The following is an 11968-nucleotide window of genomic DNA, read 5'->3' as shown; positions in this document are numbered from 1 at the left end:
ATGAATCTCCCTTGAAATGCAAACTTTCAACAGTAGTAGTAAAGAAATTTGTAGACGTTCCGATGAAAGTACCACAGTGGCCAAATCACGCTCAATCTATAGAAAGGTGTGTGAAACAAGTCACAGAGGCAGCAGCAAAAGTCTATATGCATGAGAAACGTGAGGGGTACATGATAGTTCAAGAAGCAAGTCCACAGATGATATCCGAAAATGAATCAAAACAGGACATAATGAAACTTGTTTTGTGAATAACTTGTGCGTTAATAGTATTGCTTACTTGTTGCTATTTCTTGAACACATTTGTATTAAGTAAAACAAGGACAGCTTTATCACAAAATGTAACACAAATTTAGCATATATATATAGTAATACTATAGTAGTATGCAAGAAGTGTATGAACTGTATGATGCAGCAGTTACAAAATAATTCTTTATAATGAAAATCAGTAGTTTGTCAATGTGGTTGAGTAAGGTATTTTTAAAATCAATGAAAAATGTGTTTCTCAAGATTTGTAACAGAAGCGACACACTTCAAACATGGAGAATGTTACATGTTTTTTTTTTCTAAAACAATTATAAAGAATAATAGTACGAAATCAAAATATTGCTTTCTGTTCTTAGTAACTGCAATACAATAATATAAAGTCTAATTACAGTATTTAAGTACGTACGTCTATATATGCAGAAATTTTATTGTTTTCTCAAAGTATTGGTTATATACACTTTCTTACTGTACCTCTAGCTTTATTAATATGTTTGATGATTAATAAAATGTTTCATACCGAAAAATAATTTATTTTATAGCATTGCATGGCATTTTCGAAAGTATTTCAGTATGAAATTCCGAAAACTGCTCTTGTGCTATGTTCAAATCTTGATTTACCTAGCTAGAATTTCTTTAATCACAAAACTAAGTACGGATTTGAATTTCTCATACCTAAAAACATACTTTTAAGACCCCTCATCATGAAAAATTGCAAAAAGTATATTTCCTCCTCAAAAATGACACGCCCTAGTGCATAGTATAACCCTAGCTTTATGTAAATAAATTGTAGAATGAAAAGTGTAGATAATTTTTGACTCGCCCTCGTATTTTGAAAACATAGTGAAATTGTGCACGTTTATTGACTTTGTGTAAAGCCTAGTAAGTGGAAATCTTACCTCGTGTAATAAGTGTAAGAGATTTGCAAAGCATTCTCAACATTTTATGATTGATGATGATTTATGATGATCCAATTCAGTTCATTGAAACTCCCATCAGTACATATTGTCGGGATGATCTTCATGCCATGTTTCACGATCTCCTTATTGCAAACTTTGATCGATTGTTGTCTACACGTGGCCAGACCGAATTTTAATCACGGATCTAAAATTAATTCATTCCACAATGCTTTTTTTCGTACATCATTTGAAAGGTCATCCGCAGCAAGGAATATAGTCTAGTCTGGGCCAAGTGCATTGATAAGGAGAGAGATTACGTAGAAAAATGATGTGCATAGTAGGGCGTGTCGATTTTTTCAATTTTCAAAATCCTAAAATGAGGGGTGCTAAAAAGTTGAGACCTGACATTGGGTTTCGAAGCATATATTTACAAATTCGATATAATGTTTTGCTAGGTAAATATCAGTCCAAAGTTTTGTCATTTTCGTTCTTTTTTTATAAATTTACTTTTGTTGTTCATAGATGGCGCCAGCGTTTTATTTCATTTATTGATCATAAACACATGCTTGTTAAGATTAGTTTTATCTATTTGCACGTTTCTGAATTACAGTTTTAATATTATGTCAAATTTATATTCTACAATCATTAAATTAGATACATTTTCAATTTTAAACGGGTGCTAAACTTTTCACATTTATTATATAATAACTCCAAGGGTATAAGATTGAAAGCTTCAAATTTGAGTGTGTAAACTTTTTCAAATAGTCCTGATATTAACATCGTAGTTTCTTGATGTTTCTTTACAATGACTTCTAAGACAAAAACGAAACGTGATATATTTACACATAGGAGTAATTTGATTGGAACCGGCAGAGAATTGTTACCCTCTGAACTTCCCGTCATTAAGCTATGTTGTCATGCAGAGCATTTGGTATGCTGTCGGCTTGCGTGCAACAGCTGCCATATCTACTGCCGCCCTTATGGATGTTGGCTTGATGACGGAGACCGACAAAGACCAAAGGCTTGTGATTGATCCCAATAAAGTGAAGAGAGCACAAGAAAAAAATTATGAAATCCGTGGACCAAGAATTTGATGAGTTCTGTCAGCAAGGTATAATCGACTGTATCTTCTTTGACGGCCGTGAAGATATTACGAACGTTATGTTGGTAGCACAAAATTCAAATCACCAGTTCCCTGGGATAATATGAGAACAAAACTATTCTGTTTACAGCGAACCAGGTAGATGCTATCTTTATAATTTCACTCCTCAGAAAGATTGTTACAATAAAAAGCAAGCTGAAATTTTTGCTGATAATCTTGAAGATTTTAGAAGGGCATTGATAAAATCTTACAAGCAATTGAAGGTGATTCTACTAACGTCAACAATGGTTGGGAAGGTCGTACTATGCATTGGGTAAAAGTCAAACTTGGTCGTAAGCTAAATTGGTTAGTGTGTGCTCTTCACACCAGCTGGTTACCTTTTCGACACTTAATCACAACAGTGGATGGCATAATTTTGCCTAGCTATCAGTGGAAAGGTACTATTGGAGATATGCTAGACGCAGTTACTGGACTTGAAATCGATCCTTCATAGCAAAAACTCCCAATTTGAGAGCCTCTTATTGCGCTGAGTGAAAATATCGTAAAAGATTTATCTAGAGATCAAGCATATGGATATCAGATTACACATTCCATTCCCACTGGAAAATCTCGATGGGATCTGGCGCTTCTTGAAATTGGTCCAGTCAGTCATTCAAGATGGTTGACTACAGCACATAGACTGCGTCGTTTGTGGGTTTTTAAACATGAACTTAACGTCAAATATCTCATAAATCTTACGCGGATAGTGAAATACATTGTTAGTGTCTATTACCCTGCTGGTTCAACATCAAAGTCAAGCATTACTGGGAAAAAGGGCCATGCCACATCTTGTTTCAACTGCAGTGACTTCGTATGCAGAAGAAGATTGTTGTGGATGCTGTACTTCAAAAGATACTTAACTTGAGAAGTGAGGCAGTACAAGGAAATCTCTCTGTACGTCCGAAGAAAACACCTGCTATCTACCCCAATCCCTCGTTAGTGCTAGAGATGATCGACTAGTCTAAGGGTGTTTATGAATCTCCCTTGAAATGCAAACTTTCAACAGTAGTAGTAAAGAAATTTGTAGACGTTCCGATGAAAGTACCACAGTGGCCAAATCACGCTCAATCTATAGAAAGGTGTATGAAACAAGTCACAGAGGCAGCAGCAAAAGTCTATATGCATGAGAAACGTGAGGGGTACATGATAGTTCAAGAAGCAAGTCCACAGATGATATCCGAAAATGAATCAAAACAGGACATAATGAAACTTGTTTTGTGAATAACTTGTGCGTTAATAGTATTGCTTACTTGTTGCTATTTCTTGAACACATTTGTATTAAGTAAAACAAGGACAGCTTTATCACAAAATGTAACACAAATTTAGCATATATATATAGTAATACTATAGTAGTATGCAAGAAGTGTATGAACTGTATGATGCAGCAGTTACAAAATAATTCTTTATAATGAAAATCAGTAGTTTGTCAATGTGGTTGAGTAAGGTATTTTTAAAATCAATGAAAAATGTGTTTCTCAAGATTTGTAACAGAAGCGACACACTTCAAACATGGAGAATGTTACATGTTTTTTTTTTCTAAAACAATTATAAAGAATAATAGTACGAAATCAAAATATTGCTTTCTGTTCTTAGTAACTGCAATACAATAATATAAAGTCTAATTACAGTATTTAAGTACGTACGTCTATATATGCAGAAATTTTATTGTTTTCTCAAAGTATTGGTTATATACACTTTCTTACTGTACCTCTAGCTTTATTAATATGTTTGATGATTAATAAAATGTTTCATACCGAAAAATAATTTATTTTATAGCATTGCATGGCATTTTCGAAAGTATTTCAGTATGAAATTCCGAAAACTGCTCTTGTGCTATGTTCAAATCTTGATTTACCTAGCTAGAATTTCTTTAATCACAAAACTAAGTACGGATTTGAATTTCTCATACCTAAAAACATACTTTTAAGACCCCTCATCATGAAAAATTGCAAAAAGTATATTTCCTCCTCAAAAATGACACGCCCTAGTGCATAGTATAACCCTAGCTTTATGTAAATAAATTGTAGAATGAAAAGTGTAGATAATTTTTGACTCGCCCTCGTATTTTGAAAACATAGTGAAATTGTGCACGTTTATTGACTTTGTGTAAAGCCTAGTAAGTGGAAATCTTACCTCGTGTAATAAGTGTAAGAGATTTGCAAAGCATTCTCAACATTTTATGATTGATGATGATTTATGATGATCCAATTCAGTTCATTGAAACTCCCATCAGTACATATTGTCGGGATGATCTTCATGCCATGTTTCACGATCTCCTTATTGCAAACTTTGATCGATTGTTGTCTACACGTGGCCAGACCGAATTTTAATCACGGATCTAAAATTAATTCATTCCACAATGCTTTTTTTCGTACATCATTTGAAAGGTCATCCGCAGCAAGGAATATAGTCTAGTCAATATGTACACTCATGTCCAAAATGATGGTCGCATATCTATAACTGTCTTCTTGTAAGAATAAAATTTGATAATGATTTTGCAGGATACTTTTAATACTGATACTAGGTGTATAATCGGGTAATGTATATTTGTGGTAAATTTCATAGGAAAAGCGTTATAAATACGAAAATTAGAATGAGTAAAACAAAATGTTGTTAAATGAACAAGAAAGTTTTATTTTGGTTTTATTGTTTTTATTTACTGCTCCTTTGACATGAAATTTTCCACATACATGTCTTTGCCGATTATACACATACTAACATTATAAGAAATACCGGGCGAATTCGTTATCAAATTATATTCCTATAATTATATTCCAACAGATTTATAGACATGCAACAATAATTTTGGACATGAGTGTACATTAAACCGAAAAAAAATCATAACAAGCTAAAATTGTGTACATCCCTTTGGAAAGGTGTATATAACAACATACTAAAAGTCCTGAAAAATCCGGTGACGGGTTTGGCTGCTATATTGGAAAATGGCCGCCAAACCGTATTTTTTTAAAATAATCACTCGTTCTCACTTTAATAGTTATAACTCACGTTCTGTTTGCACTATTGATATTATTTTACTTCATTCGAATAACAAAGGATTCGGCTTGCAGAGGAAGTCTTCCTGTGATAAACATAAAAGCGAGAAAATGTCTCATAGAATACCTTTAAGAAGCTCCAGTCGTCGTCAAAATCGAAAAAAAAAAAAAACATTTTTTTCTTCTTCACTTTTCTTGCTTTAAACGAGTCTCTATGACATTCTGAAGTCTTATTATCGTGGTACATGCCTGAGTAATTGCATACAGATTGATAATACGTGTGCAGACTTACGTGCCATGAAAACGATTTTTCATGGAAGAAAGCGCGCACCAACGTGTGCTAGGGTAGAATAGAGTAGAGTAGAGTAGATGAGTACAGTAAAATATCGTCTAACATCTGCTAGGGTAGAGTAGATTAGTAGAGTATGTTACGTTAGGTTAGTAGAGCAGTTAAAGTTACTACAAACGAGTAGATAAGGTTACTGCTTGTATGTTGCACTTACCAGTACCGTAATGCATTTTACGGTTTCGCTTAATCGGTTTCACAGTAACATGAGTTCCTATTGCACATGTAATGTTTTCATACTAGAAACGCTACACTCGTAAACATAAAACACGGGTCTTCTACACTGTGCAGAAATGCTTCGCCGGATGAAAATAGTATCTAATGCAGTCATATTGTATATGCAATTACTTATTTTAACTGACGTATAGCATTAGAAATGGTTTCAGACTAGTAATCCTACAATTGTTGGTTGAGTTGATTTTAACGTCCCGTTCAGCAGCGAGGCTATATGAGACGCGGACCTACTGATTAACGTGGAATCCGAACCACATGAGCTCCCGCCGGGAATCGAACCCGGGTCTCCCGCGTCTAAGACGCGTACGCTAACCGCTTAGCCACGGAGGAGCTCAATCCTACAATTGTAAAATGTAGTACAACTGTACTACAGTGTGCCGACTACACTGTCGGAAATTAATATCTACTACAGGCCTCTTCTATATGCATTCACCCATTTTAATAGTAAAGTTATCATTTCCATCATGAACTATTGTAAGCCTGTACCACCTCATTTTCGGATTTATTTCAATTTCCACGGAAGACCATTGGGGAAAAATGGACGTCTCGTGAACATCTTGATATCCTGAGTGTGGCGTTGCTTATACGTCCATCAAGAAATGTCATTATGCTCTGTGGACAGTACCTGCGGATTAACTGCTGTATCGCCGGACCAATTTTAGGAAATTTCCGGGTCAATTGGAGAATTTATTTAAATTTGTGAGGAAGAATGAGTGAAAGTCAGGTAAGGGGAATAGTAAAAGTTAAGAAGGTGGTTGCATTTGTTGTTGTTTTTGATGTTGTAAGCAGCAGTGTATGTGCAGGCGGATGGACTATTTCGTGGAGAGGTACACTTGTTTTACTATACGGATCCATAGATTGTGAAATGTACAGAAAAAATTGGGCAAGTCTTTAATTTCCGCATTTCATGTCGAGAACAGGACCCAACCAACCCCTGTGCGGCTTCTAATCCGATCCTACTACTACTATGTAATCCAACCAAATATAACCGAATGCAGTATATTTTGGTACTTTTTCTCGGTTTTCAAATTGGTCCGCCGATATAGCAGTAATGCCGTACCTACATTCGAGATATCGTTAAGTGAAGATCTGGTATTAAAGTTCCACTTCAAGAAAAATCGATACTACTTTAGTCACTTCTTTTGTAATGGAAAGTCTTTATCATTTACCCTATATGCAGGTACGTAGCCAGGATTTCGTGAAGGGGGGGGGTCGTCACATGAAATACTGTGGTCATCACACCAGGGGCTCGATCATTCTAAACTATTTTACTGGCAACATATATTGGTTCGTTTAGCACGGATTTCGTAGCGGGGGGAGGGCGTGACATGAAATTCTGAAGGCCCAGGACCTCGACCAATCTAAATTACTTTACTATCAACATATATTGTTTTGTTATTACAATAAAATGAGGATATGTTGGTAAGTATTTTAATAACAAACTATGAAGAAATCTCGAGTAAAATAAAAAAAAATGTATTGAAAAAGATTTTACAATATTTACGTCCTTCCTCTGTTCATTCAAATATAACAATTTTCCTTTCATTATGACCTCAACTATTACAAAAAGTATATATTCACTATTAAAAAAAGTACATACTCAATAATGTCTTGTAAATCATTTTACAATATCTGTTTCTTTCTCTGAATCAAATGTTAACAGAACTTCCTTTCCACATAATTTTTTTGTTTTTTATTATTCTGTCAACTACTGTCTGTTCCAAATGACAGGTTAAAGGAGTAGTAGAAAATTGTTTTGAAGTAACATGTTTGACACTGCAAGGATGCTATGACAAAAAATTATGATAAAAAATGTCCACGCTTTACACAACGGCACTATGCTTTCGGAAGCTTGAAATCTCCCTGACTAGTAGCAGAAATTCTGAGAATTCCGTAAGTTTTCTAGAAATTTCAAATTCCCTGGCCCTTACAGGATATGTCGCTCACCTCGCCACCATGTATTGCAAGTAATACAAATCTTCTCATAAGAAAAAGTAACCAAAAGTTTCCTATAGTTTTTTTTTTTAATTTTAAACGCTGATCCTTCTTTTTCTCATTTCATTTTGTTTCATCCTTCCTTAATTTTTTTTTTCATTTCTGGTCTGGAAGGGGGGTCTGGACCCCCCGAACCCCCCCACCTTGGCTACGTGCCTGCTATACGGCACAACTGAATTAGTTACAAGTATTGTTGTCCATGAGACGAGAAATTAGGCTTTCTGGTCTTGTCTCGTGAATTTCGTTTCGTCTCGTCTCGATTCTCGGATAAGCTTTTCTCGAGTCGTCTCGTATTGTGAATTTATGCACACAATTTAAGCTCCGATTTTTTAATAAGTTCTTCTAGAAGTTACCAGAATCCTTTTGAGTCACAAGAGGTCAACTAGGAATGTGATATAACAACATTTAAACCATATTAATTATTGGGGTATGTTGTATAATGACTTGCATAACTTTAAATGTTGATAAATGCTCTTTATTGTGTTCGTACAATCAATTTATTGTTTTTTTAATACCATGAATTATGTAACACTAAAATGGTGTTTGAGACTTAAGACTTGTGTGAACTGTTGCTCACGAGACTTCATGAAATTTCTCGCCTCGTCTTGAATTTATAGTCTAGCCATAAATACTGTTACAAAAATACCAGAGTCTGCAACACTGTTGTGAGTAGAAAGAACAAACCTGGTGGTGAAAAGGGCGATCATGCATTGAGAGTGCCGCTGTAGAAAGGGATGCAAGTAACCCGTATAGGCTGGACATAAAGGGTGGGTACGAAAATAGGTTAGCAATGATAGCGCTACACAAAGTTGGAAAACCAGCGAGTGAAATTTTTGACACACTTAAAAAACGCTAAACGTTAGTCGCATGCTTCTGTAGCGCACCATCCAGTGGTTCCTTAACACTGGGTGTGTTCAAGATTGCCCGAGAGTTGGGCGACCACGAAGTGCAAGGATTCCAGAAACTGTGGAAGCAGTGGTGGTGCGTGTGAGGAGAAATCCCATACGGTAGCAGACAGTAATGACTCGTGAGATGAATATCTCCAAGAAAGCGACGTCCAGGCTACTCAGGAACGATCTTGGTATTCGAGCCTACCGACGGTCAACGGGACACTTTCTGATGCCGCGTCTGATGGAGCAAAGGAAGCGTAAAAGTAAATGTCTACTTCAGCGGTACGCGCAAAATCGGCACAGACAGATCCTGTCCACCGATAAGAGGTTGTTCTCTATCGAAGAGTGTTTCAATCGAAAAAATGATAGGGTGTATGCGTCATCGGCTCAGGAAGCCAGGGACAAATTTTCGAAAATACAGAGAGACCATAATCCCGCGTCCGGCATGGTGTAAACTAGTGCCCGGGTGTACCAAACCACTGTGCTGGAGCCTATAGTAAAGGACTTGACCACCACCCTCTTCAGAAAACCCACATGGACTTTCCAGCAAAACTCGGTTCCTGCTCACAAGGCAAAATCAAACCAGGAGTTGCTGGCACACAATGTGCCTGACTTCAAATCCATTCAGGACTAACCTTAATCCTCTGGATTACAAAATGTGGACAATGCTTCAGGATATTGCCTGCAAGAAACGTCATTCCACAGTTGCCAGTTTGAAGCGATCTTTACTGGCTGCAGTGGCGTCAATTCCCCTGGAGACAGTACGTGCCGCCATAGACGAGTGGCCTGCCAGACTCGAGCCTGAGTGTGTGACATTTTGAAATATGATTGGTGCAAACTATTGTCAGACCATGTATGCTTCACATACTATATGCATATTAAATTCTCTTTTTTCTTATTGCTGATGTTGAGTTTTTCCTTTGTAACAGTATTTATGGTTAGACTAAAAAGATGCTTCGGTAGGCAACATTAACAACAAATTTCACTATTCCAAAACGAGTATACAAAAACAACAGTTGGACTATATATTGGGGTGTCCTAGTACACAAACCGCAAATCTTTTAGTCTATTGTGGAGATCCTACGAAAAACAGATAAAAAGTATTTGATACTGTTTTCATTTCGTTTAGAATTATTGTTCACTGCCTATTCAATGACAGTATGCGCTCAAATACAAAAACACAAGCAGCACCAATTAGACCAATTATTAAAATACCAAATGGTCCTGCCAAATGACTCAAAGAAATTGATACATGTTCAGTTCCATAATCATTGTTATCCAATCGTGAAGAAATAATATCATTATCCCATTTACTACTAAGTCCGGACTCAAACAATCGATCTAATAGACTTGACATTCTTCGTTCGAGAAATGAGTCCTTTTGTAACAGAAGTACGTTATAAAAATTGACTATTATTTCTTTCATTACATGTAACGACGCTTTATTGTGGAAATATTCTTTAAAAATATAATTCGTAATTATTCTTTCCCATGCAATAGCATAATCCCTGTGGTAAATTGTATGATTAATTTCTACGGCAGGATTTCTTACATTCGTGTGACTGTTCTCATAGATAAGTTTTGAAGTGGGATCACTCATGTCTTTATAGTACTGTCTTATGATGGGATGAACCTTAAGTTTAAGTCCGGAATTGACAAGGTCTTCTAACGAGTTAAGGTCAACTTCATAAATAATACTGGTCAAGAAACTCACAAGAGAGCTTTGATACGCTGTGCATATAATGAGAGAATAGAGAACCCATATGATATATAGGTATCTAAGAAATAATTGTTCTGGTATACGCGCAATCGAATTACCTAAAGCTAAAGCTAAAGTATTGAAAATTGAATTCGAAAGAAACGATCCATTTCGAGATTTTTTGGTTATCAAAAGTAAGCATGAGTAAGTCACCAGAACTGCAAGGATGATTATCCAACAACAAACTGTGAATGGTAAGAGAATTTTTTCCCACTTTGGAACTTCCAATGCTTTGGGAACAATCCACACAAATTGTCGACTCAAATACGTTAGAACAATGGTGCAAATTTGATATCTTTCTACATTTGAAGAAAATCCAGCTGCAGCAATATCTGCTCTGCTATGAGCCACATCACCATAAACTCCACAAACAGTTCCATTTTCGTATTTAAACCCCCAGTTCATGTTATCTGCAGGAGGTCTGGCTACTATTGTAAAATTCATTTTCTTAGAAAGCGTTGTAAGTATTTCCCCTTCAGCACCTCCCAAGTCACTTGAATCAGGTGACTTAATGTTTATGTATGGAAGGACATTAAATGCGCTTATACGCACGGTGCATTGATGTAAGTTAGCACCTCTACCAGGAAATATGGAATTAGGTCTTGATTTTGAAAGATTATAGCAGTTACCCATTTCAGTGACTTTGTGTGCATAACCACAATGTTGTGAAGAATATAATGAATACGTATAGAAAATTATATCGTTCTCTAAATACCCACCAATTATAACCAATGTTGCTTTCAATTTCAACATAATGTCAAATACAAGTTGAACTTGATATCTCACGAGTAATACATCAACTAAGAGAATAACAAACTTTGATTTTGGATTCCATAACGTAGTCATAGACATTTCATAAATTATATTGCCAAAATCATTCATTGAAGTACATATGAAAATCATATTTTGTTCTCCATAGAAATTTCCTTGGAATTTTGTTGTCAAATTATTTACTAGGACAAATGTGCTTTGTAAATCTTGTGAGCAACTCTTTAGACTGTTCCAAGTGATTGTTTGATTTTGTGATGATATTAAAATGACATTTTGTTGTCGTATTAAACTTTTGGTGAGAAGAGTAGACACACAGTGTTGAATAAGTGAACTTTGTGTCTCCTGTAGTAAAGCAATATTCAGACCACGATAGCAATGAACAGTATATACCAAAAGTATAATGAGAGTACCGCTTGAAGTATTCATTCTGCTTATGCACCTGTAACCAATAGAAAAAATAATGAGAAGTAATTTAGTAATTATATATTAAGTTCATGTAAGTGTGGCGAATATGAAATATTGTAACTGACAATTATAAACTTTTTATTTCTGTTGTACTTTGATTTCAATCTTACTATTGTCAAAAAAAATAAACGAAACAATCAAAAGATTCCTTCACATAATTTCAGATCAGAAAATCTTAACTATATATAAAACTACATGAGCTGACATAAATTAT

The 11968-nt window shown here is 35.5% G+C and overlaps 1 protein-coding gene across 1 annotated transcript; it reads right to left on the bottom strand.

Moving 5' to 3' along the window:
• Positions 1–9897: 9897 nt before the first annotated feature.
• LOC145689244 (uncharacterized) lies at positions 9898–11370 on the bottom strand. The gene has a single exon (XM_081763383.1). It carries the CDS (start codon positions 11368–11370, stop codon positions 9898–9900), a length of 1473 nt encoding a protein of 490 aa, XP_081619509.1.
• Between the last annotated feature and the right edge of the window lie 598 nt (positions 11371–11968).

Source organism: Thermobia domestica, chromosome 7 (assembly GCF_964235325.1).
Source record: "Thermobia domestica chromosome 7, izTheDome1.hap1.1, whole genome shotgun sequence".
In the NCBI taxonomy this organism is placed as follows: Eukaryota; Metazoa; Arthropoda; class Insecta; order Zygentoma; family Lepismatidae; genus Thermobia; species Thermobia domestica.
Note: the sequence above shows the minus strand (reverse complement) of the source record. Positions and strands in the feature narration are given on the sequence as shown.